We start from the raw sequence: 25735 nt of genomic DNA on the forward strand, positions 1-25735 counted from the left end.
AGGGAGAGGAGGAGGAGCCTGCTGCTGAAGCTGATCGCTAGGAATGATGAGCGCGTCCTCCGTCCTCGTGGTTTCCTGCTCCTTGTCGCTGATGCTCTTCCGACCATGAGCAGAGAGAGTAAATTACATGAATGTACTATAAACAAGATGGAAGAAGGATTGGAGGAAGAGGAAGAGGAGACGCGAGGGACGAGGAGGAGGAGGAGGAGGATGCTAGTCGTCGTCGATCACGATCACATCGTGCGCAGATTCTGCTGCAGCGGTCACCTGATGACTCTGGGGAAGAGAAGCTGGAAGGAGGGGGGGCGATGAGCTAGAGGAGGAGAGAGGAAGGGGTGAGGAGCGGAAGAAGAAATTTGAAAGGAAATTGACAGAGGAGCTGGGGGGGAAGAGAATGTGGAAAGGCAAGGGGATAGGAGGCAGAGGATGTCGCAAGGAGGGTCGTGGCGGTGGGAGGCAGGAGGCACCTTGATTCTTCTGGCTCGTTTGAGAGAATTCTGAGCGAGTGGACATGTCGAAGGAGCTTATGCCATCGGGTACCTGCCAGGTGGCGATCAGAAACGTTGAGGGGAGGGGGAGGGGAACGAACTTGCTGCAGAATCTTTTGAAACTCCTCGTCCTCCACCACTTCCTCGATTTCTACCTGGCAGATGCTGTAGGAAATCCAAGTGAGACTCTAGAGGAAAGGACGTGAGGGAGAGGAGGGCGAGAGGGCGAGAGGCAGAGGAGGGGGGAAAGGAGGAAGGGAAGGAGGGGAGGGGAGAGAGGGGAGGGAAGATTGGAGCAAGACGACTAACGGGCATTTCTTTTCTCCCTGTCTTTCATCGACTTGGTCCAAGACTCTTTGTCAAAGCACTGCGCTCAACGAAATCAGAGGAGCAGGAGGAAGGCAGGAATGGAGAAAGCGAAGCAACGTGAGAATGGGCACTGGTGGGGAGAGGCAGCCAGCCAAGGAGGAAAGGACGGAGGGAGGGACGGAGGGAGGGACGGAGGGACGGAGGGAGGGAGGGAGGGACGGAGAGAGGGAGGGAGGGAGGGACCGAGGGAGGGATGGAGGGAGGGATGGAGGGAGGGACCGAGGGAGGGATGGAGGGAGGACAAGGGTTGTCTCACGTTCAAATGACGGCAGTCTTTCCCTTTGACAGGGACCTTTATCCGCGCTTGTGAGATCGGGCAGAGAAGGGAGACCTTCAAGAAGTTGACGGGGGGGCACAGTGGCGGAGGGGGGGTGGGAGAGCAGAGGAGAGGAGAGGAGAGGAGAGCAGAGCAGAGCAGAGCAGAGGAGCGACGAGAGCAGAGCAGAGGAGAGGAGCGACGAGAGGAGAGGAGAGGAGAGGAGAGGAGAGGAGGAGAGGAGCATAGTGCATGTGTTTTCAGTTACCTCCACATGGCTAATCACAGCTCCTCCACACTCTGCAAGAAGTTCTTCGATCGGGTCTGCCAGCTGCTGATCCTCCTCGCCCTCTCCCTTTGTGTTCAACCCTTCCTGCTCCGGTTCCTGCAGGGCGGAAGAAGGATAAGAGAAGTGGAAGGATGAAGACTGGGAGGACTGTAAGAAGAAGGAAGAGGACGACAAAGACAAAGACAAGGGCAAGGACAAAGAGGAGAAAAAGAAGGCGTTGGGTGGGAAGGGAAGAAACGAGGCGAACTGCGAGAACCTCTTTCACGTTCATTGTGGATATTTCGCTTCGTCCTACTCCACCTTCGTGCCGGAAGTAAAGACTCCAGCAGAGCTGTCGCATCCGATTCTGAGCAGCAACTTCAGGTTGCAAGGAGGAGAAGGATGCAAGGGATTACCAGCAGGCGAGCAGAGTCCCAGCACGAGGAAAGCGGTGAGAACTTCTCCTGAGCCGCTTGCTGGGCTGACTTGAGAGCAGACGCCCACCTGGAAGTTTGACATTGCTCCTGTCAATCTCAGACAGCCTGGACACTGCACAGTGTCAAACCTTGCTGTCACCTTGCTCCAGATAGCCTCCGACATCCTCTGGGTTGCGCTGATCGCGTTCTGCAGCTGCGGTACATGTCAACCTCAAGGTTCTCTCCCCACCATCCCGCACAATTCACCTGAGAGGGGAACTGACTCGTGTGGTACTGGGCAATCGTGCTGGCCAGCCTGCTCCTCGATTTCTTGCCGCAAACTTCAGCACACTCTCAGCTGACCCTCCAGCCCAGCACAAACCTCGATCTCCTCCTGCAGGGCCCCAGCTGAGAGCTCGTACACCTCCTCCCACCGGACCATCCTTGTAACATCTCTGGTGGGGTTCAGGTCGAGCCGCTCTTGAAGCAACGCATTCATGATGAGCTGGCAATCTGAGGTGATAAAAAAGAGTCAGGCTCGGTCGCAAGCTATCGCTGATCCCTTTCCTGTCTTCCTCTTGCTCGCGCGCAATGAGCCGTCACCTTCGTCCTTCTCCAGCCCTCCGTGCTGCCCTCCGCTGCCATCTCATCGTCATCCTATGGAATTGTTGGGAGCATACAAGTACCTCGCGTCCACCTCCCTCCCCGTCCTGGTTTCATCCCTCGACGAGCCCTCGACTCTCCTCTCCTCCTCGATCATGTTCTGACTTGAAGCAGCTTGGCTACTGGAGGGGTCCGCCTCTGTTCTGTCCGCCTCCTCCGTTATCCTTTTCTTCTCTGTTCTCTGTCTTGCTCTTTCTCCACCAGCATCTCCCGGATTCACTGCCGTCATCTCAGAACTGGAGGGAGATGCTTGCCCGTGCGTTGATCCTCCCTGCGACGATTCTCCTCCTTCCTTTCCTGCCCCTCCTCCACGCTCCTCTGCCCCAGCTCCTCCTGCCTTCGCTCGATCTACCGCCCTTGTATCCATCTGCTGCGCCCCTCCTTCTACCTTTATCGACCTTCCTTCCAGCTTTGCAGCCCCTTGTGCTGCTGCTCCTGCGTTACCTGCCATCGACGCTTCCGTTTGCGTCTTCCCATGTATTCCCCCTGCCGCCGTCGCCCCTCCCTGCTGCTGCCCTCCCTGCGCTGCTCCTGCTGCTTTCACTGCCCCCGTCCCCCCTTGTGCCTCTGCCGCTGCTACCCCTGCCGCTGCCATCCCCTTCCTCTGCTGCGGTTGGACCCCTTGTGCTGCTGCTGCTGTCTTTGCTACCGCCGCCGCCGCCGCTGTTCCTCCTCCTCCTCCTCCTCCCTGTTGCTGTCCCCCACCGTCCGATCCTCCTACTGCCTTTCCCCCTGGTGTCGCCATCTGAGACCCTCCCTGTGATCCTGCGCCTGCTGGTCTCGTCACTTCCGGATCCTGACCGGCTGCCTCCGGCCTTCCTGCTGCCTCCACAGCCTTCGCAGCCGCCCCTCCCAGCTGCTTCCCTTCTCTCTGCTCCACTTCTGCTAGGCCTGAAGTTATCTGTCCCTGTGTTTCTGTCTCTGCTGCCACTGATTTGCCCTGCCCCCTCTCCTGCCCCTGCCTTTCAGCCTTTATATGTGCCGGCACTGCCAACGACTCTGCCTGATGCCGCCCTCCTTGCTGTTCCGCTTCTTCAGCCCTCCATGCCTCGGCTCCCGCTCCTGTCTTTGCTGCCACTGCCGCAGGAGCAGGGGTCAAAACCCGTGCTCCGTTCTCCTGCTGCTGCTGGTGCTGCTGGTAGTGCTGCTGCTGGTGCTGCTGGTAGTGCTGCTGCTGGGAGTACTGATGGTAATACTGCTGCTGGTAGTTTTGGTGATAGTAGTACTGCTGCTGGAACTGCTGCGGGTGATGGTAGTGGTGCTGCTGCTGCTGCTGCTGCTGCTGCTGCTGGTACTGCTGCTGCTGGTACTGGTACTGCTGCTGGTACTGCTGCTGCTGCAGCAGCTGCACTGTTCCCTCTGCCACAGGTTTTATCATCGTCGCCATTCCCCCCTCCTGCACTCCTCCCTGCGCTCCTTCTCCCATCGTTGCCCTTGCAGCTGCTGTCATTGTCGTTCCTTGCGCTTGCCCTTCTCTCTTAGGCTCTCCTTCTCCCGTAGCCTCAGCCACCACCGGCACCACTCGCTCGTTGACAGACTTCTGTGCTCCTGCTCCTGCTCCTGCTCCTAATGCCCCTGCTGCCCCTGCTGCTGCTCCTGCTGCTGCACTAGGAGCCGTTGCCACTCCTCCAGGCTGCTGGCCCCTCCCTCTATTCCTGCACCTGGTTTCGTCACCATCGTCTTCCCTATCTGCTGCCCTCCTGCTCCTTCATCGGTCCGTTGCTTTGCCGCCGCCCCTGCAGGCTGCCTCCCGCCTCCCATAGGCTCTGGCACCATTTTCGCTGCTGCCTGCTGCCCTTCTCTCTGTGCCACGTCCTCTTTCAAACTCATGCGTCCTAGCTCAGCTGTCTTCTCCTTCTGCTCCTCTCGTGTTGCTTGGCCGGCGATCGCTGCATGAAACCTGCCAGGGACCCTCGCACCATCCTCTCCTGTATCCGACCTCCTGAGCAAATCAGCCCCTTGTCCCGACAAGGCACCGTTGGATTTTCCTTCCTCCATTCTCATGGCATCTGGCATGTCACGATCGTTCACTTCATTCCGTCGCCAACCGCCAACTTCGTTGCTAGAAGGCCGCTGTCGCACCATCTCCAGGGTATCTACACCGCCATTTAAGTCGTTCTCGTCAGATTCACACTCTATATCCTGCGACCAACTACGATCACCAGTCTCTCCTTGTGCCCTAGTATATCGCCCATCTTGTGCTGCATGATTCTGGCTGGTATGATTCTGCTGCGGCCGCACGTCCTGCATGAACCGTTCATCCCCGCGTTGATATGCCCGCTCTGAAACCTGGTTGCCCACTCCGAGACCGGGTCCACTATTACCTCCCAGATTCGTAGGTCCTTGATAGTTCCTCTGTACACTGTAATGCTCCGAGCGCGTTGACGATTCCGCATTTTGCCCCTGCTGTGTTGTGGGCTCAACATACTGTCCATTGCTGGCTGCGGTATGTGAGGGCCTTGAGGAGACGGCAGCTGCACGAGGATCTTGAGGCCGATAACTCTGCTGATATTCGCGCGATTGAGGGGCGGGAGTCTGGCTGCTGTTTGTCGACTTCTCAAGCGAGCTCGACGAGGAAGATTGCTGTGGCTGGTCCAAGAAATCCTCGTATCGCGATCTCTTCCTCGACCTGTCTCTATCTGGCAGGAAGGGAAGGGCTCTCTTTCCAAAGCTCCTCTCCTCTTCGGAAAATTGATCCATCATATTTAAGTACCATACTTTCGCATTGAACGCCGGTCGCTCCTCCTCCCTCCTCCCCCCCCGCATCGCCATTCGCAAATGGAGTTCTCTCACCTGGAACCGTGAAATCCATTTCAAAAGGCGGGTGGGTAGTGTACCCTGTGTACGGCCTGAATTTCAAGTGGGAATGTACGGGTAGTCAAAGATTTCAACTTGTGTGATTGGGGGTAGGGTGGGCAGATTTTTGCCAGGAACTTGTTTGGAACGAGTTGGGAGGGAGGAGACGGAGGGGAAGGAGGAGAGATGTGGGGGAAGAAAGGGAAGTTCTTTCAGCTCTTTACATAGATTTGTACTGATTGGCACGTTGGTGGAGAAGAAAAGTCAGCTAACCATCCATTTATACCCCAAGGAAATAATGAAATGTATTCCACGCTTTCGTAGCAGCGAGAAAATTAAGAGAATGCTATGATATCGGCCATGGTAAATAGTCGAAAGATCTGAAACCGTCTTCTACTCGTCAAATAATTCGATTCCCATAATGTCCGCTACTGAAACCGGACTCTTTGCACCCGAACTCCGGAGTGCAGCACAAGTTTTCTCTCTTGTCGTTTTGAGAACTATAGGAAACTGCATGTACCTGGGTGAAATCGTAAAGTGTAAATTTCCAACAATATGTAGAGTTTAACGCTTACGTTGCATTCGTGCGTACCCACTCGCTATCCAAGAACAGGAATACCTGGGAAAACAGGCTGATTAATCGCGCAGCACATTCTTAATCGCGAAGTACGTCCAAAACAATGGGAAAGCAGATTTGACTACTCACAACGCAGAAAAGCTCCATGAATGCCTTTTCGTTCTTCTCAAGCATCTTCACAAAACTGAAGTAATGCTTGTCAGCTATGAAGCTATAGCGCAGTTTAGCTTCACTTAGCCCGCATGCTAGCAGCTTCTTGGAGAGATGCACTATTCCCAGTGGTCGATTTCAGCTTCATAATGTCCGTGAGCATGTACACCACATTGATTGCGGCACATGCAAAGGGATAGCTTTCTTCTGCACTCTTTCCGTTGGATCGTTTTAAGAGCTCCATATACTTGTCAGGATATGCCTGTCACACCAAGCATGAGTCAATGAGAAGGCAACACTTCAGTAACGGCGAACCTCAGCAAAAAATGTGAGACAGAGCACAGGCAGCATGCCAGCAGCTCGAAAGTCAGTAGCCGGGTCGTTTCCCTGAAACCCCATGCGCTTCCACATTCTATCACACATCAAAGGAATTCAGCTCGAATGTAAAAGAAAAGTTGAGGGGGTTACGGGTCATGCTGCTCGGGTTTTTCGGTGGCGTTCGGGAAGGAAAGCTCCCAAAGTTTTGTGAGCAGATGAAAGTGAGACTCGTGAGTGTAGGAGATTCCCACGTTCTTCTCAACAAACTCTGCCAATAGCTGTTCCTGTTCCGGAGTAAGCTCGGGTGGTTTCAAGAAGTTGAAGCTGGAAATGCTGCCGACGGGGATATATGTACTCCAGCTTCTGGCCATGGTAGGGACCTCGTACAACCAATTCTGAAAGATTGACCAGTAGCGATATACATCCTCGACTCGGATATCCTTAATCTGGTTTGTGATCCTGCTCAAGCTCCGCACACCTTCAGAAATTGTACTTGTGCAAATACTCTCCTCCTCCTTGTCATGCTCTGCATGCGAACCTCTGGAGGGTGCATGTCTCAGCAGAGAGGATGACTCGTGATCATCGTCATCCACCTCTGGCCTTTCATGATGATGTGCTCCTCGTCGTCTCAGCCCGTCGTCCTCCATGGCCAACAAACTGGTATTCTTTGCCACGGGCTATGAGAAGTTTCCAACAGTGCAACCTTGTTGAGCACCAGACAAACTCTCTTCTTCCTAGGATCTTAACGACTTCTTCGACAGATTCTTCTCTTCTTTCACCCCTCAAGCTTTTCCCTTGCTTCCGACTGCCCGCATAAACAGCCGCTGCATCCTCCTCCTGCAACCCAACCTAACCCTGGCCTCAAGTACCCCCTCTTTCATTGACCCTACCTCCTCCCTACAATCCGATTCTCTCACTACCCATATATTTCTCTCTGTTTACGTACAATGGTACCCGTGTTGGAGAGGGTCATATGGCACATAGCTTCTTATCACCCCCATCTTGGGAACATAACCCCTCATGATTCTATTATCAGCTGTATGACTGGTCACCCCTGGTTTTTCGCGCCTTCAACACCCCTGTTGTACCCTGCGGACCACCACCCCTTCATCTGACTCTAATAGACCGGTACCCGTCAAGCAGCAATCGACACCCGGCGGGCCGGGGCCTGCCAGGGCTCCCGGAGAAAAACCAACCGCAGATGATGTCAGACCAGAGAGCTGTACATGCTTCAGGGGGTGGTCAAACAGGTGAAAATGCTTCGTCAGGGAATAGGGTGGGGTGATGACCCCCACCCTGATCTCATAGAGAGGGGTAGTGGGGGTAGGTGGGTAGAGTGACGCAATGAGCAAGCCGGCGCTAGTGGTAGACAATGGCACGGGTTTCGTCAAGTGCGGGTTCGCAGGGGACAGCTTTCCCAAGGCAATCTTCCCCAGGTAATCTTTGACGATGACTCGACGACTGAGAACGATCGGGACATGATGGGTGTAGAGTTAGAACTGTATGAAGGTTTGCCTTGCTTTGGAGCAGTGTGAGCGAGGAAAATTGAGGTTGGAAGATAGTTACATTAGCAGTGTAGTTTCAGCTTGATTTCCTAGATGTTGTGTTGATGGATTGACGTATGGGAGGGGAGATAAGGCTGTGGCATGATCGTTGTTTTTCTTGTTCTTTCCCGGAGGAAATCTGCCTCCTGAATGGGATCCTTTCTAAATCTTTTACTGTTTTTGACTGTTTGATCAGTATGGTTGGCCGCCCTGTATTGCGATTTGAGGAAAAGGTCAAAGGAAAACAGGTCAAGGATATTATGGTAGGGGATGATGCAGAAGAGATGAGAAATATGCTAGAAATATCCTACCCAGTGGATAAAGGTACGTGCTTTGTTCCATTTGTTTCCAATTTGATGCTATGCAAAGGAATTGTTCAGAATTGGGATGACATGATACATCTTTGGGACTACACCTTTGAAAGACTAGGGGTAAGAAAATCTCTTTGAAACTTGGATTGTTGAGATGTTTTCGCTGCAAGGTGGAAGATTGTGGTGAAAGGCGAATCCTGTTGACTGAACCACCCCAAAATCCGAAGCAAAACCGGGAGAAACTGTTTCAAGTCATGTGAGAAGTTCAATTCGGGGTTACATGCTATCAACAACTGACAGAGGTCGTAAGGTTTGAGAAGTACGGCTTCGAGGGGGTGCATGTCAGCTTGCAAGCGGTCTTGACGCTCTATGCTCAGGTTTGTTTTTATCTTGTTGAATCACTCGGCAGCATGGTGCACCAGCTTGTACTAAGATACATGTAGGGTATCATGACCGGCGTCGTATTTGACTCAGGCGATGGTGTGACGCACATTATTCCGGTTGGAGACTTGACGCAAGATCGCTTTTCTTATGTCTTGGTCAGGTGTGGGAAGGGATGACACTCCCAAATTTGACGAGAAGAATCAACATGGCTGGTCGAAACATTACAGACTATCTCATCAAGCTTCTGCTTCATCGTGGGTATGTTTTCAATCGCACAGCAGATTTCGACACGGTGCGAATGAGTTCATCGCTGACTCAGTTTAAACTAAAGTTTCCTCAGGTTCGTCAAATCAAAGAGCAGCATGCATATGTTGCTTACGACACAGCAGTCGAGAAGAAACTTGCGGTGGCCCTGCGTGTCTCCTGTTCGCCTGACTCACTCACAATTCTACAGGAAGAAACTACTGTTTTGATGCGATCATACACCCTGCCAGATGGCAGAACGATCAATATCGGACAAGAACGCTTCCAATGTGCAGAGGTAAACCTTGGCATCGTAAATTATTCTTCTTGATTCTCTTTCAGGTCTTGTTCCAGCCATCATTGATTGAGAGCGACTCAAAGAGTGTGGCGGAGGTATGACCGGATATCCTACTACCAGCCTCTTTCCTACTACCCGCCTCTTCCATACCAAACCTCTCTTCCTTCTTCCTGCTCCCTTCTCCCTCTTTGAATCATCATGATCTTGGTCTCTTTCCACGGCAGGAATTGCTGGACTCGATTCAATCTGCAGACATGGATTTACGGCCAGACTTCTACAAGCATATCGTCCTCTCAGGAGGAACAACAATGCTTCCCGGTTGCTCAATGAATGTAAGAAGTTTCAAAAGCAATGACCAGAGAATGATAGGACTGCCCACAAGACTCGAGAAGGAGCTGCGAAGTTTGCACCAGAAACTTGTCAAAAGTGACGGTCCATCCAAGCTGAAAATTAGAATCGAAGACCCTCCACGGCGAAAGCACCTGGTACTCAAGTGATTCGGATCGAACGATTCTGATGAATGAAAGGTGTTTCATGGAGGATCGATCTTAGCCGAGATCATGCAAGACAAGAACGAGTTCTGGGCATCTAGAAAGGTATGCATGCAACGTGAACCAATGTCCATCTGACGCTAGAGCAGGAATACTTGGAGAAGGGCCCCTCCTACTTGTCAGAAAATGAAAATCTCTGGAAATTTTAAATTGAATGCATTGTTTCAAGTTTTCACACGATTTGAGTGCGGCGCCGCCGGGCCACTGGGCCAGTCGGGCTGCCGGGCCGGGCCCGGCGGCCCCGGCCGCACTGAGTGTCAGTCGTGTCACTACGCCGGTGGCCCGGTGACGGCGTCAGTACTGAATCCGATGATCACCGCCCGCCCCCGGGGCCCGGGCCGCGGGCGGTACGGTACAGTCCGGACTCCGCATGATGAAGAAAGTGCGGCCCGGCTACCGGCGGGTGCCAGGGCCCCCGGCGGCCGGTACTATGCCAGTCACCTCATTGAAGTTCCTTCGGCGGCGGCGGCGGCCCCAGCCGCCCGACATCGCTGGCCGGCGGGGCCGCCGCGGATGATGGCCCCGCGCGGGGGCCCTCATCATGCCGGGATCCCTGTCGGAGCACTGCGGTTAAGTGCCAACTTGAACTGAGCCCGGTAGTCACTGATGATCACCGTCACTGTGACCGTGACGGCAGTCACACATGGCATGATTGCCGGGCTGAGGCCCAAAGGCGCCGCACGACGGTGCACTCGGGGCTGCCCGGCGCGCCGCCGGAATCCGAGCCGAGGGAGGGGTTGCTACTACGGCAATTCTCAGTTGCTGCCGAGTCTTTCAAGGGCGAGTCTTCTCGCTATCATGATCATGGCCCGGGCCCCAGCCGGGCCGCGGCCGCGGCCAGGCCACCCGGTGACCGCAGCCTGGCAGCCTGAGGCGCGGCCGGCTGGCCCGGGCCAGTGTCACAGAGTCACTGTCACGCACGGTGCCAGTGCGGCTCGGAGGCTTGGCCGGCGCCGCGAGCCGGGCCCCCGGCCGCGGGGCCGGGCGGCCGGTCACCCCGGCCCCGGACCGGCGGTCAGGCTGCTACCGTCACGGTACTGAGTAGGGGGCCGCCGGGCCGCCGCAGTCAAGGCCGCGCATGCCTGGCGGGCAGTCAATCATAAGTTCAGCTAGCGCTTACTAGGCTACTCGGACGTCGGACAGGCTGAGCCTGTCGGCGTGACGCGCCGCGCGGCGTGACGGACCGTCTGAGCGGCCCGGCCAGCGTGACGGACTGAGGCCGGCCGACGTCCGACGCCGGTCACCGCGGGCCCGGCCCGGCCGACGGTCACCGGTCACGGTGGCCCGGCCTGAGCCTCCGAACCCTGAGTCGGAGCCCCCGGGCCGCCGCCAGCGGGCCGGCCGCCGCCCGGCCCCGCGGCGGTGGACTCCGGCTCCGAGGATCAAAAGGCGGGCTGCAGCTGAAATTTGAAAATATTTCGAGGTAATTTCAAATGTACACGGAGTCAGTTAGGGTAAGGTTTCGGAACCAGTTCGGAAATCTGGTTCGAAATCTTTTTAATCCAGTTCTGTAAAGGCAGGGAAATCATGGTACTAAATATTAAATATCGTCAATAAAATTAGTACCAAAACTTTAGATATTGTAAAGATTACTGGGTCACTGTACCGGGGATACCAACTTTTATATATATATTTTAGATTCAATGGTATGTCCGTGCACTCAATATTTTAAAGCCTACATGGTTTTTAAAATCGCCCAACCATGAGCAGAGGGAGCTTCATGGCAGCCATGCGAGACGCCAGCGATGGCACAGATGTGGAGGAATGAGGACGAGGATGGCACACCAACAAGCAGCTGAAGTTACCCTAGCGAAGATGAGCATGTGTTGTGGATCCAGGATCGACGTGCACTCAGTGTGACGAGGTTCAGTTCGTGAAGGCAACTTGCAGTTAGGTGAAGCGAGCAGTGGGTGGAGCGTTTGGATGCGGAGATCATCGCGACGAGACTGTTTTGAATCTTGTTGTTGATTTTAGAGCTTCTCTATTGAGTTCAAGGAAGGAAGGGAGATACACAGTTGAGTTTGGAGCAGTGGTATTTGAAAAGTTGTGCTGGGAAGTCAGAGAGAGGCCATATCCTGTCCAGGAGAAGAAAGATCTTTCTTGTCTTCTAGAAGCAGGCTGCAATCTGAAGGAGTAGCTCCTGAGATCTTTGAGCGGCACATCACTGTACAATACAAGCGCCCACGGGGGGGCAGGGGCACATGATGCCCACAGGGATTATCACCCAGGTGGATCGGGACGGAAATATCATCGATGCGGGGATCGACGATGTTATCATCGACGATGCCCGAGCGAGACATGAGAGTAGCCTGCAGCTGACGGGTGAGCTTCCAGTGGACTTGCGCCTCTCTGGGGGTTGTAACGTGCTTGCAGCTGCTGAGGGCGAATCGAAGCGACAGAGGAAGCGATGGTCTATGATGCGTTTCCTATGTCGATGCTTCTCACCTGTTGTCATCGAGGTTTGCATGCTCCCATTGTTCTGCATGTTCGTTTCTTGACGAGGAGCTTTCTCAGGCTCCGGATGGCGCATACAACCACTCTGCCGGACTGCAGAACGGGCACATGCAGTCTTCTCAGTACGATTACAGCATGCAAGACCCAAACATGGATGACGTTTCAAGGATGTACAATGACAGCTTTCTTCTTCCACCGAAGCTTGTTCCTTTCAAAATTACATTGATCTTAGATCTAGATGAGACATTAGTTCACAGCTCCTTCAAACCTGTCCCTGGGGCTGATTGGGTGGTCCCGGTTGAGATTGATGGCACGGTGCATCGTGTTTTTGTATGTAAGAGACCTGGTCTGGACAATTTTATGCGGAGGGTGAGCCTAGTCTTATCAGAAACCTCGAATGACATGGTCCTTCAGGTTGCCAAACTGTTTGAGGTTGTGGTGTTTACTGCAAGTCTGGACAAATATGCCAACCCAGTGTTGGACTTGCTGGAGAGAAGTGCGCCCAAGAGCGTTCATTTCCGATTGTTCCGAGAGCACTGTGTCTTCACCAACGGTGTTCTTGTGAAGGACTTGACGAGACTGGTCCGTCTGCTGCATTCGAATGTCTTTGCTCTGTGTTGATCCTGCCCAACAGGGAAGAGACCCACGGCAAGTCATTCTGGTGGACAACTCACCGTCTTCCTACATGCTTCAGCCTGAGAATGCGATCCCCATCAGCAGCTGGTTTCATCTTTCTTGCTCTCATGGAGATTCACTGAATTCTTGATCAGGTTTGACTCGCAGACCGATCAACAGCTTCCTCTCCTGATCCCGTGGCTTGAGAAACTGGCAGGAGAAGACGATGTGTTACCGACCCTGCAGCAGCTGCGTCAAGCGATCGACTCTTGCAATGGAAACTTGTTGTCCAACATTTCGGCTCAAGTTGTCTAGCTTTGAAGGCCAACTTGTGTTGGCTCGCCTGCATTTGCTGCCCAAATTTTATTTTTTCTCTCAGACTCGAAGACTTGACGCAAGGAGATGCCGTTCTTGCATGCGGTTGCTGTCTTTTGATGCGAGTGAGATCAACGGGGTTAACAAGCTAAAGATGAAAGTTTCCCCAGCCCAGATAGATTATTGGAGTACAATGAAAGCTCCATAGACACACTATTTTCAAGTGAATAAAATACTCTTTTGGTGTAAGAATCGAATCATTAAATTTGCTTCTCGTATCTACATGGAGGAATTGATAAATGTGAGATATTTCCTTGTGCTTGTCATACTCCACCCGACCATCATGAACAGAAGAATTTTCCTGTTACCTCAAAGCTCTCAAGACCGAACAACACCTGAGCTGTATGCCTTCATCCATGAATCATCGCCATTCCATCCATGCATTCTTGTCATTGCACAGAACAAGTTTTATTCCTGCGTATTTGTCAAATAAAACCAAAAGCATCATCATGAGTACTTGTTGCTGTTGTTGTTGTTGTTGTTGGCACTGCCGGTAGTCTGTCGGCCTGTATTTGTCCTTCACACAGAAATCAGCGAAACGAAACTCAGAACAAAATATCATCTCACATCCCCTGACCAGTTTGTTGGTGTCGTTGCTGTTGGGCCATCCGGTACTGTGCCATCTGCTCCTGCGAAACTCCACCGTTGTGTCCTGCTCGTTGTCTCGCTGCTGCAGAAACGGCTCCTCCTGCTGGTCTTGCCCCCGCCGTACCAACTCGCTGCTGCTGCTGTTGCTGCTGCTGCTGCTGCTGCTGCTGCTGCTGCTGCCTTTGCTCTTCCCTGTGTCGCTCCTCGTCGTACTCAGCCTGCAGTGATAGAGCGAAGGCAAGGTCGGCGTCCTCTTGCTCTGAGTGCTTGGGCACTTCTCTGCTGGGCAGCTGCACTTGATCAGTCATCGCCTTGGGAGAAACCTGCTGGACAATTGAGACAGGGGTGGAGGAGGCAACAGTTCTGACGTTCTCTTGTGGCTTGACGGCGTTCTCGACAGCCTCCATCACTTGCTCTGGCACGCTTGCGATCTGCGCAAGAGCCTAGAAAAGTGAACAAGTAAGGTGGAGCTGATGTTCAAACAGGTGCAACACTCTACATTTGAAACATGGTCCAGAGTAATCACTCCTTGCGGCGCTTCCTCTCTCCCTCGAGATCTGCCAGAGCTCTGAGGAGCGAATCCTTGGAAATTGCCGTCGTAGAAAATGCTGTCGCCCGAGACGTCAACGAGCTTCTCCCACACCTGAGCACGGCTGATGTTACCATAAGGGAAGTATCACTTCAACTTACAATCTTTTCTTCTTCGTAGAAGCCGACATCTGTTACCAGCAAATACAAGCCCCCGGACTTCTTGCACATCGTACAAAAATGGTTGTTGCGAAAGAAGACACAGAGTTCTCCCTCTTTGACAGTTGCATGAAGCTGCTCAATGCCGTAATAGGTTAGCTGGGATGCAGTCTCCTGTAAGAACGTCTGCACGACCTGTACTAGAATTGAGCAGGGAACCACTACAGAACAAAAAACAGAAGAAAGGTACCTGAGCTTCCTTCAATTTCTGCAAATATGCTGAATCATCCACATGGACATCTGGTTGAGATGGTTCCTCTTCAAGAGATTTCTGAGCTGGTTGCGGTTCTGAAGCAGCAGGAGAAACGTGTCGCGAGGTATGAGTTTGAAACCATGACACAACTGAGGGCAACGATCTCCACTTCTTGAAATCTTCATCATTCTGATTAATCTGACTTGTCAAGGGTGCGTTCTCATTCTCAGGGACCGCACCCGCCATGTTGTCGGGCGGCGCAGCATTTGAAGTTGAGGTGTCCCCTGGGTCCGGTTGCTTCTCAGGAATCGATGGACGGTGGTTGGAGTCAGCATCTACAAGGAGACAGAGCAGCTGGTTGTATGACATGTCCCGAATCACTCCCATAGTCTTCACGTCCTGTGGGTCCACCAGCCAACCATGGAACAGGTTGATGCCAAGCATGTCCAACACTGAGAGCTCGTCCGTGTATTCGAAGTCAGTCACTTTCTGGAATCGTACGTTCACATCCAGTCCTCGCCCAAGCTTTGGGAGAGTGGACAGGGCATCGTCAATCTGCTGCTGTTGGTTCGCCTGCATCTCTGGGTTGTGATGCGGAGGGTTGAACTGGACCAAGTAGTCCCCAACAAGGTGAATCAGCTGCCTGAAGTCCATGTATGCCAGATCTGAATGTATCTGTATCTTGGACTGAAGGAGAAGTACATTGCCTTAGAAAAAATGCATTCAGTCAATAACCTACTTGTTTGCACCGCAAGGCAAAAACTCACTGATGGCAAGGAGAGGACAGGGCCCGTTGTTGTTCTGCATCAGTATGGGGACTTTCTTATTCTGATAGTCAACAACTTTGATACGGAAAATATCATTGTTGAGCTGGCTCATATTTTTCGAGTCCTTATTTGCAAACAAGCCTTCTTTCTACTCTCAGAGGAAACTGCTTGACGTGAGCAATTTACAGTGCCAGGTCCCAGGAGTCATAAAAAGTCCTCTGCCTGCAGAAGTGAAAATCAATCAGCAAAACTCAGTTTGGCGAGGAGAATATCCCTGGAGTACTCCTTTCCTATCGTCTCATTGCGTCTCTCACTCTCTCACCCTCCTTCAAGTCCCCACCATCCCACCATCCTGCCTCCTGCACCACCATCCCATCGTAACGAAAAAGTTCATACCACCCTGTTATTACGGTCATCCACCCCTTGGAACTCACAAATTGGACCCCACCCCATGACCTTCGAGCAATTGAAAGTTGGTTGTCGTGGACCCCCCAAATAGACATCATCCACCCACCCCACAGTATTGAAGCCCCACCCTACCTATAAAATCTACCCTTCCACTGCATCGAATTTTCAATTTCGCTGCAGCAATTTCTTGAAATAGTACTCTAAACTTTCAACTTTGAAAAAGACTTTTTACGAATTTAGCTCATAAATTCAAATTTGAGGGGAACATTTACTCTGAAGGCAATTGAATTCTGAAGAATTTCATCACAAGGCGGCTACAGGGTCGCCGGCCTGCGGCCCGCCGGCAGTCTTTTAAAAACTATTTTTATATTACTACAATTTTATAAGGTAGGACGAGATCTCCATACAGTTAAGTTAGGAAATACAGTAGTGTATAAAATAGTTTATACAAATTCTTTCTAGATCCTATCTTTGTCAGAAATTCATATCGTACAAATATAAAATACTTTTTGGTAATGGAATTCGCGTGCAGGGGGTCAAAAAGCTTGAGAGCGGGAAATGCCAAGAAGGGCGAAAGGAGAGCACCGGTGGTGAACTATCCCGAACACTTTGAATGGTGGGGTACTTTTTCCACCCGTGTCTTTGTATGAGAATGAGGCTGATAAGATAGGGTACCTTGGTCCCTGGAGGGGGTCCAATAGTTCAGCGGAGGGGTGGGTGCTGGTAAACATGCCGCGGTCGCGGTCGCCAGAAAGGAGGCGATCTCGGTCGAGGGACCGAGGGGACCGAGGGGACCGAGGGGACCGAGGGGACCGAGGGGACCGAGGGGACCGAGATCGGAGGAGGGACAGGTCAAGGGACAGGTCAAGAGAAAGAGACAGGTCAAGACCCCGCGGTCCACCAAGGAGGACGGAGCACGAGAAGATTTCTCTGCTGGTAAGTTGGGGATGTCTTCGTTCTGGGGAGAGTGAGTAGGGATCATGTGTTGAAAGTAGAGGTCGATTAAACCAAAGTACTTGAAGCATGAGCAGAATTCTCAATGATGAATAGAGGAAGTGCAACTGCGGCGGTATTTTTCTAAAGGTTGTGATTGGTTCAGGTCCGTAACATTGGGGATCGAACGGATGGTCAAGATCTTCGAGAGCTTTTTGGACGATATGGTACCGTCAAGGATGTATACATTCCGATCGACTACTACACCAAGTTAGTCCTTCGCCCTCCTTTGTGATTGTGTTGCTCGTTGTGAGAAAACCACCGAGTTCCATGTTCCAAGGCATGATTGTTGCATTTGCCTCCAAGATGTTGCAAGTGAAGTTCGAGATCAACATTGAGGATGAAGATTTCTCGGAAGAAGTTCAAGAGTGATGTAGAATTCAAGACTAGTTCCAAGATAGGCTCATCCGACTTCAAGTTTACTGAAGATGGAATGTGCGAAGATTGCAAGTTGAGACAAGAATATTGAAGTTCGATGCGTGAGATACAAGGATTTAAGAAGAAAGTTGTTCTAGCCGCAAGACACAAGATATTTTTCAAAGAAGGATGGAGTCACGAAGGAAAAGCTCTTGCCATGTGAAGTTGTCATTTGTTCAAACGATGAAAAGGCTTCGAAGGAAGCACCTAGAGTCTTTGCCATGTTGATTATATAATTGCGTTCCATGTATGTTATGACTCACATGTCTTCATCAGGCGCCCAAAGCCCTTTGCTTTTGTCGAGTTCATCAATTACGAAGAAGCTCGTGATGCCAAGGAGGACATGGACAGGAGGGAATTTCAAGGACGTGTGATCGATGTGGTGTTCGCGCAGCAGAGAAGTATACCGATCCTCTGCATCGAGTAGCCTTTGCTGATTTCTTCTCTCAGGAAAGACGCCAGACCAGATGCGGACTCGTGAAGGAACGAGCAGCCGAGGTGGAAGATACTCTCGCTCCCCTCGACGTGGTCACTCCCCTCGCCGGGATCGGTCGAGATCGCCTCGTCGTGATCGTTCTAGATCTCCTCGGAAGGATTCTCCGCGAGCACGACGCGACTCACCAAGAGAATCGCCACGGAAGGAGGAGCCACGGGACGGGGAGGAAGAAAGGCCGTCCTCTCCTCAGCGTGCTGAAGAAGCACCTATCGAGGGTACTGAAGAACAGCCTGAGGCGTAAAAAGATTGTCCATGCAATCTGGAAACCGGGAGATCAGGAACTCGTCATGAGGTTCCTCAATGAATGTGAAGTGCTTGTTTGCGAGGTCTGCACACACACCTTCAGCTGCAGGAGCACACATCACACATTCATATTTACAACAAGATACATAACTTCCTATTTTCATCGAGGACTCCTCTCCTCAATATATTCTCTATCAATCGAGTTCCCCATTGTTGGACCGGGATCAGGGCTTCTTCCGTCCCTATCTTGTAACGAGTAAACCGACATCCTTCGGTAGTCCCCGGTCTTCCCGTTGAGCAAGCCGTCAGTCTGATATTCTCGTTTCAACACATTGTTGGTTTTTGCCTTCAAATCCTTCACAGAGTCTGCGATCATAGAGACTTGATGTATCACATTCTCAAATTCTTGCCAACTCCATTCAACTATCTGATTCATTTTCTCCTGTTCAGCATTTTCTTCTGCTATTTCTTTGGCTGCGATCAACTCGTCATCATTTTCGCTGTCACTTGAAAACTTGAAACTTGGTATGAACATTAACAGAATCTGAAGCCATCTCAAGAGAACAATTCTAGCATGCTTGCGGATCTCTGAGGAGATGTAGTCTTCATACTTCTTGTTTTTCATTTCATAGTAAGATTGCATCAGTGTGACGACGAACATGTTGATTAAGATGATGGCGTATGTGACCTGAAACGAGATAAACAGTACACTGGCCAGAAATTGATCAAAGGATATCACGTTTCGATAGGAAATAACGTTGAAAGTCCACGTAACAAGAGTGGAGAGAGCTTGATTGAAACTTTCAAAGCCATCAACCTCCGGGCCAAACGCAAGATAAAATGCTTGTGCATACGCAAGAATGATGATAAGGAGAATGAAAAACCAGGGAATGCATTGTTGCCCACACTTCCAAAGAATATGAATGATGAGCTCTGTTGATCGACTTATGTACTTGGGGAATTCAAGTAGCTTCAACCAGCCAAAGAGTGATATGAATGCAAGTAGACATTGTGCCTGATTGTAGAGGAAGCCGACATACTCAAAGTCATTCACGTCAAGATTGTCCAAGGACGTAAAGACTTCGTTGAGGGAAAGCATTCCAGGAGTTTGTTCTAGATTAACTTTAGTGGCCAACCAAGCGAAGTAAAATGCATAGATTACTATGTTGAAGAAGTGATAGTAATTGCTGTAGTGGATCTCAATACCTACCTTTCGCAAGGTGTTCAGTTCAAGTAGGAGGTGCATCATCGCTAAAGCAAAGAATCCATATTCCATATAGTATAGAATGACCTCTACTCGTTGACCTGACACATATGCTGCCTTGAAAACCCTGAAAGAATAAGAAGGACGAACATCACCATACGGCATGAATTCAAAGAATATCCTAGTAGAAAGATAGAAACTGAAGACGCTGTTGAAGGATACTATGTCAATGAATACTGCACGAGTTCCTTGGTCTACCCAATAGATTCTCTTGAGGTATTCAATCATGCTTGTAACTTCTTCTGGCTTTGTCAACAAGGGAATGTCAATCACATAACCACCGCCGGGATAGATCATAGTCGCGTTGTACCCTCCAAATGGAAACGTTTTCAGCTGACTCCCTGTTTGATACTGCAGCATCGAACCAGCCGGCCATCCACTCCGGGGAGCTTTGCTCTCAAACTGAGCCTTGTAAGCAGGCCAACAGCCGTCGAGCTCGCTAGACATGAATTTGTTGTTCTGGCATGTTATTGGACTTTGCTTGTCGACGTGCAGTTGCCTTATCCGGACTGGCTGGATCAGTGGGTCTTGACCGTGCACGTATAAGATGCCTGACTTAGCATCTGAAGCATCGCTGACCACCATAGTCTTTGGATCATACTTGCAGGCAAACAACAAGTTCATCAATCCTGCAGAGAAGAAGTTCCAGAAATCGTCAACGTCAACGATTTCCTCAAAAGTCTTGGTTTTATCAAATGCATCAAAATGAATAGAAAAAATGGATTTCTGTGCGCTTTGAAGTAGCATGCTACCATTGCTGTAGTCGTACTTAATGAAAGTAACCACAGTAAACGCCACAAGGAAGAGAACGTAAGCTCGAAACTCCAAGTACTTCGTCCTTCCATACCGTTTGATAGCCATCGGGAGATTGGTCTTCGCATCAATACTAAGCCCTGCGTTGATAGCTATTCTACTTGCCTCATTGTTGGCAACATCATTCAAACCATCAGTCAAGATGGTGAATGTTTTCTCTTGTACTTGTGTCCTCCTGTTTTCAAGCACTTCCCAAGCCAATTCACAATCATAGACTTTCCCCACCAACCTCTCGTTTGGGATAGTGCCGTGGTCCGTAACAAATGATTCATCGAAAACCTTCCTACTTGGAAATTGTTTCAAGCTCATTTTCAATACAAAACACCAACAGTCTTCACAGCCTTGCCATTTCTCGTCACCTGCGGGATCTGTCAGATTTGATTTTTGAGTCTGGTGTCTCTGTTCGAAGGAGAATCCTCACTCGAAGTGATCCCCTCTTTCCCTCTCCCCTAGGTCTCTCCGTTCATCCATCCATCCATCAGAGTCCATCCATCGGGCGGCCCATTCCTCCCTCCCTCCCTCCCTCCCTCCCTCCCTCCCTCCCTCTGCTTCTCTCCTTCTCTCCTTCTCTCCTTCTCTCCTCAGTTCTCTCTCCCTTCCTCTCCCCCTCTCCACCCACTCCTTCTCTCCCTCCCTCCCTCCCTCCCTCCCTCTGCTTCTCTGCTTCTCTGCTTCTCTGCTTCTCTGCTTCTCTGCTTCTGAGTCTCCTCAGTTCTCACTCCCTCTCCCTCTCCCTCGAGTCTCTCCAGCAGGCTCATGCCATGCTGCTCGTCTCAACTTCAAGGCAACTTGCCGCACTGATGAGAAGGGCCGGCAGTTGTGTTCAGCACTAAAATCATAAAATATGGTCAGTACCAAGATTTTATATAATTTGTACGGCTACTTGTTGTATATAAATTTGTACCCGCAGTGAAAATACAGTTTTAAAAATGAAACATGATTACCTAATCGGATTTTGTCTGGCAAGACTCCTCAATGACCACCCCTTTCTTGAGATCAGTACCGGTGCAAAAGTAATGCATTTTGACCTATAAAGTACCCCTACTGGATAACCCCACCAAGATCCCAAGTCTACTACCCCTCTTGTCCTGTCCCCTCCGTCTTGTCCACGAGCCGACGCCAATGCAGTGAGCAGCAGGTAAGGACGAGGAGGACGAGGAGGACGAGGACGAGGAGGACGAGGACGAGGAAGAGGAGGAACAGGGAAGGCCGGGGAGGATCGGATGGCAGAGAGAGAATGTTTGTAGATCTCTTCCTGCTCAAAGAACATGTGACTTTACCGAACTTATCGCCTTATTGCAGAGCAGTCTGTAACGTCTCTTGCATCCAGCTCACCCGGAAGATCAGGGATTGCTGGTCATTCAAGAATGCTGGCCTATCAATCGTTTACCCTCTTGGCTTGTTTGATTTGCCTGCCCTTCGTTTCCTCATTATACGAAGATCAGGTATGATATTTCACCAATTTACTGGGATGACTGGACTGACTATGCAATTCCAGGCGGGGTTGAACGATTTCCATGTACAAAATATCGGAAAACCCACATCACTGTTGTTTCACCCTGATCCGCACAAACGCAGGCTATTCTTTGCAACTGTAAGTGCTGATTCTTTGTTTAGTCTGGTCATCTGAATTTTAATGCACCACAGGATCTCAACATCATCGGTGCGTTGGACAGCAAGCATGGCACGATCCTGTGGAGACACAGTCTTGGAAATGAAGAAATCAATGCGATCGAATACAGTGGCAGATTCTTGGTAATATTAAGCCAGGCGCTTTGAACTTGGTTTCTCCTAATGAAGTTGCTTTCTGCTAGGCTTCGTTGAGTGGGAGAGGAAAGATTGTCAGAGTATGGAATGCAGCTGATGGTGTCTTGATTTGGGATCAGCCTACCAACTCAGAGGCTGACGACAGCCGACGAGACTTGAAGTTTTCCATCAGATTCGCCGACGTGAATGGCGATGACGTGGAGGATGTTATCGTGGCTACTGGGAACATGGTGCTAGTATTCTCAACATCGAACGGAAGAAAAATGTGATACATTTGAAACATATTACGTCGAGGTTGTTGACTTGTGTTGCCTCAAGGTGGGAGTGGAAGTCTAGGAAGACCAACATCAAGGACGCGGAGATTCTGTTCGCGGATGCCAAGAATGTCCAGGTGGTTGCGGTCGATTCGAACAAGGTTGATCGAGATCCCATGGTTGCCAAGATAAATTCAAAAGATGGCTCCACTATCGCAGACTTTGGCAAGGCCATTGAGGGAGCGTCCAAGTGCGATAGTGTCTCTTCCAACTACGGGGGGGTCCTGGCATGTCTTCAAGCGTCTTCAAGTTCTGTCCATTTTTTCAAGGCCGAAACAGGAAAGCGATGGACAAGCTCGGTCGCATCGCAAGCGAGCAAGGAAGCGGTTTCCGTTGAGCTGCTGAAGAGTGATGAGATGATGATTGTGCGCTATGTGAATCAAGCAGCCATAGTTGCAAGTCTAGATGAAGGGACAGCGAAGGTTTTGCACACATTCGAAGGTCAACCGGGCACGCTGATCTCGTATGGAAGCGACAAGAATGGAGACGTTCTGGTTGCACAAGCTCAACCCACTAGCAAGGGGTTGGTGCTGAAGAGCTTTCATTTGAAGACCAAGGAATTGGTGACGAATGAGATTGCCTCGTCGATCTGGTCCAAGGAGGAGAATGGCAGTATCGAGATGATGGCCGTCAATCCATATGTTCGTAAGGATGGTTCTGGAGGCCTGAGACTTCTTCTGCTGTCGGAGAACTACGCCTTGACCCTGTTCCAGCAAGGATCCGTCCTGTGGGAGCGGCACGAGGCTCTTGCATACATTACAGAAGCGGAGCTTGTCGATCTGCCTTTGCCTGCGCTTTCGCACAATGAGTTGCTTGATGAGAATGTCATCAACTCACTGAATCCAATCTCTCGATTAGTCCGCAGATGCATCGCTGACATGACCGATCTCATTGACTTCCTCATGAAATCATCCCAGGTAAACCCGTGTTCCGTCCTTGTGTGGCTTCCTGACAACCCTCCGAAAGTTGCAGACCGGGGCGAGCACGAGGCAAAGAGCTGCGTGGGATGAAGTTGGCGTGAGCTTGAAGCATGACATGCACGGGGATCGCTTCGGCTTCAATAAGATTCTTGTCTTCGTCACCTCCCCTGGTATGGTGTTTGGCATGCACTCTCAGACAGGCAACATCGTGTGGAAGAAATTTTACGGCAATGACGCAATCTTGGAGCGCTTTTTCTTGACGAAGGCAACTTCACCTGATGGCCAGCTGGAGTGCCTCGTGCTGGGGCGATCAAAGCAGAACTCAGGGCACACGTTCGTCGCCTGGATGCAGCCACTGACAGGAGCTGAGACTTCGAGGAAGGTAATGATCTTATATCCCTGTTGTGCTGGTCAGCTGGGAGTGAGGTGAACGTTGCAGGTGCTGCCTGTCAAAGTGATCCAGGCGTCCCTTGTGCCACTCCTGACGCAGAAGCACTCGTACATGGTAATGATGATGGACAGCGCGCACAAGGTCCACCTGCTCCCCGACACGCCCAAGACCCGTGAAGCCTTCCGGAAGCGAGCTTTGCACGTCGTCTTCTACCTGGTGGACAAGGAGAGGTCGGCGATCGACGGGTTTGGCATGCGCGAGGTCGGCGATGAGATGAGAGGAGAAGTCATCTGGACCGTGGCGTTTCCCAAGGGGGAGAAACTGCTCACGATCTCGGCTCAGCGGATGAACGAGGCCATCAGGTCTGCGGGAAGAGTCCTTGGAAACCGCGCGGTCCTCCTGAAGTACCTTAACAAGAATCTCCTTGCCGTTGCTACCGCGACGCAGGAGAGGAACGAGAGGATTGGGCAAGCAGATCCTGTTGTACGAGTGTACCTCATCGACACCGTGATCGGCGCCATCGTTCACACGGCATCGCACAAGGATGCTACTGGACCTGTTGAGATCGTTCAGTCGGAGAATGTTGTCATATACACGTGAGTATCTCCTCCTCTTTCCCCCCTCCTCTACCTTTCTCACATGTCGCGATGCCTTGACTTCCTTGTTCCCTATTGTTGCCATCCTATCTCTGTCATTGTGAACTAGTGGCCGACAACATGGCAGGTTGTGGAACAACAAGAAGCAACGCAACGAGATTGCTGTCTTGGAGCTGTATGAGAACACCAAGCACGAGATCATGACAGCCGGAGAGATGATGATGTACAACGACAGCAAGACGACCTACACCAGCCATGCTCTCGACAAGCCGCGCGTGCTGTCTCAGACTTACATCACCCACACGGCGTTCAAGACCATGGCGGTCGCCCATACCATGCACGGCATCACCACCAAGAACGTCATAGCCGCGCTTGCTTCGGATCAAATCTTCAGCATCGACAAAAAGCTCTTGGACCCTCGCAGGCCCATCGGAAAGCCTTCGCCCGACGACATGGAGGAAGGGCTCATGCCCTACAGCCCCTTCCTCCCTGTGATGCCGACCGCCGTCCTCTCCTACAACCGCACCATCCTGCAGCTGAGGAAGATTGTTGTGGCACCAGCGCGTATCGAGTCGACCTGCCTGATGGTGGCGGTTGGAGCAGACGTTTTCTTCTCGCGGGTGACGCCAGCCAAGGCCTTCGACTGCCTTGGAGACGACTTCAACTACACCTCCCTCGTGCTCTCCACCTTGGCGCTCATGATCTTGTCATGGGTTGTGAGCTGGTGCCTTGCCTTGCTGTGCTGCTGCCAGTTGCTGACTCCTTTGCAGGTTCCAGGCCAAGCGTGAGCTTTCACAAGCATGGAAGTGAAGATATTGAAAAGGAGAGAGAGGAGGCGGAGGAGAGCGGGATCGAGGAAAGAAAGAACGAGGAGCGATATGGAAGAACAAGGGGAGGAGATAGGAGAATTGAAGTCTCATATGCTAGAATACACGTGAAAAGGCAATAGCACATGCGCTGCAAACTGCAAGAAATCCGCATGACGGCGGGGAGAAAGAGGAGAAGGTGTGGAGGAGTTGAGTACGCAGATTCGAGATCCCTCCCTCCTTAACCCTCTGCTTTAGAAAAGCCACTCAAAGTCTCAGATTGTTCTTCGCTTCATCTCAGTCACAGAAGCGAGTTTTTCTTCTCATGTTAAAATACACGTGAGTGCCGCTCGGCTCCTTCACGCTCGCCTACTTCATATGCGCGCTGAGAACTCAAACCGGAAGCGAAAGTCGCCATGGACTACACTGAGCGACCGGCCCGCGAGGAAGGCAACGGGGTCACCCCCCGTCCAAGGAGGAGCGGCGCTCTCGTCCTTGACCCGAAAGAGCTCGTGCGAGTGAACTTTCTTCACCTTGGCCCTGCTCGCTTCACCTTCGGGCAGGCTAGGGGAGGCAGGAGCAGCAGGTTCTGTCTTCTTCCTCTTGCCTGCCCCCCTGCTCTGCCCTCCATCGTTCTTCCTCTTCCTCGTGCTCCCCTTCATCCAGTCCTCTGCGGTATCAGCCTCCATCAGCTTCCTCTCGAACATCTTGTCCGACATGTTGGACCAGTCGAACTTGTTCGTCCGGTCTACCTCCTTGCTCACCCTCTGTCCCCTCCCATACCCGGCGCTCTCCCTGTACATATCCTCCGCGTCCAGCTTGACGAGCCTGAGCTGCGATCGAGGGAAGCTGAGCTCCTCGCCGTTGACAGAGACGATGAAGGTGTTGGGGTTCGACACAGTGGTTACGATGCCTGTCTGTGTCTCGAGGGAGGTG

At 51.5% G+C, this 25735-nt stretch overlaps 8 protein-coding genes across 8 annotated transcripts; 4 read left to right on the plus strand and 4 right to left on the minus strand.

The window, feature by feature from the left end:
* Positions 1–1693: 1693 nt before the first annotated feature.
* GUITHDRAFT_108059 (hypothetical protein) lies at positions 1694–5163 on the minus strand (the record flags this gene model as incomplete). The annotated part of the gene is made up of 7 exons (XM_005832943.1): positions 1694–1748; positions 1947–2011; positions 2065–2127; positions 2180–2310; positions 2401–2435; positions 2484–4062; positions 4122–5163. 7 exons carry the CDS (start codon positions 5161–5163, stop codon positions 1694–1696), a joined length of 2970 nt encoding a protein of 989 aa, XP_005833000.1.
* A 950-nt stretch (positions 5164–6113) lies between these two features.
* Positions 6114–6606, minus strand: GUITHDRAFT_43215 (hypothetical protein; the record flags this gene model as incomplete). The annotated part of the gene is made up of 3 exons (XM_005832944.1): positions 6114–6245; positions 6299–6395; positions 6452–6606. Coding segments are annotated over 3 exons (384 nt in total), but the record flags the coding sequence as incomplete, so codon positions are not given.
* Positions 6607–7645: 1039 nt separating this feature from the next.
* GUITHDRAFT_70928 (hypothetical protein) lies at positions 7646–9710 on the plus strand (the record flags this gene model as incomplete). Its single annotated transcript, XM_005832945.1, has 13 exons — positions 7646–7737; positions 8042–8169; positions 8215–8276; positions 8327–8412; positions 8467–8533; positions 8600–8656; positions 8701–8832; positions 8881–8946; positions 8995–9081; positions 9126–9176; positions 9306–9399; positions 9451–9566; positions 9609–9710. 13 exons carry the CDS (start codon positions 7646–7648, stop codon positions 9708–9710), a joined length of 1140 nt encoding a protein of 379 aa, XP_005833002.1.
* Positions 9711–11320: 1610 nt separating this feature from the next.
* Positions 11321–13016, plus strand: GUITHDRAFT_163081 (hypothetical protein; the record flags this gene model as incomplete). The annotated part of the gene is made up of 6 exons (XM_005832946.1): positions 11321–11954; positions 12006–12091; positions 12147–12455; positions 12501–12668; positions 12721–12809; positions 12857–13016. The coding sequence occupies exons 1-6, from the start codon at positions 11834–11836 to the stop codon at positions 13014–13016; spliced, it is 933 nt and encodes a 310-aa protein (XP_005833003.1). The 5' UTR covers positions 11321–11833.
* Positions 13017–13236: 220 nt separating this feature from the next.
* GUITHDRAFT_163082 (hypothetical protein) lies at positions 13237–15483 on the minus strand (the record flags this gene model as incomplete). The annotated part of the gene is made up of 8 exons (XM_005832947.1): positions 13237–13490; positions 13534–13593; positions 13644–13987; positions 14033–14107; positions 14164–14307; positions 14355–14546; positions 14602–15311; positions 15372–15483. The coding sequence occupies 8 exons, from the start codon at positions 15481–15483 to the stop codon at positions 13466–13468; spliced, it is 1662 nt and encodes a 553-aa protein (XP_005833004.1). The 3' UTR covers positions 13237–13465.
* Positions 15484–16878: 1395 nt separating this feature from the next.
* Positions 16879–17616, plus strand: GUITHDRAFT_70912 (hypothetical protein; the record flags this gene model as incomplete). The annotated part of the gene is made up of 2 exons (XM_005832948.1): positions 16879–16982; positions 17466–17616. Coding segments are annotated over 2 exons (255 nt in total), but the record flags the coding sequence as incomplete, so codon positions are not given.
* Positions 17617–18047: 431 nt separating this feature from the next.
* On the minus strand, positions 18048–20314 carry GUITHDRAFT_163083 (hypothetical protein; the record flags this gene model as incomplete). Its single annotated transcript, XM_005832949.1, has 1 exon — positions 18048–20314. The coding sequence occupies one exon, from the start codon at positions 20312–20314 to the stop codon at positions 18089–18091; it is 2226 nt and encodes a 741-aa protein (XP_005833006.1). The 3' UTR covers positions 18048–18088.
* An 804-nt stretch (positions 20315–21118) lies between these two features.
* On the plus strand, positions 21119–24937 carry GUITHDRAFT_163084 (hypothetical protein). Its single transcript, XM_005832950.1, has 10 exons — positions 21119–21143; positions 21308–21450; positions 21504–21599; positions 21653–21760; positions 21820–22037; positions 22091–23003; positions 23053–23388; positions 23446–23993; positions 24121–24717; positions 24764–24937. The coding sequence occupies exons 2-10, from the start codon at positions 21373–21375 to the stop codon at positions 24801–24803; spliced, it is 2934 nt and encodes a 977-aa protein (XP_005833007.1). The 5' UTR covers positions 21119–21143; positions 21308–21372; the 3' UTR covers positions 24804–24937.
* The last annotated feature ends 798 nt before the right edge of the window (positions 24938–25735 follow it).

The sequence above is a fragment of the Guillardia theta genome (genome assembly GCF_000315625.1).
Source record: "Guillardia theta CCMP2712 unplaced genomic scaffold GUITHscaffold_32, whole genome shotgun sequence".
NCBI lineage: Eukaryota > Cryptophyceae > Pyrenomonadales > Geminigeraceae > Guillardia > Guillardia theta.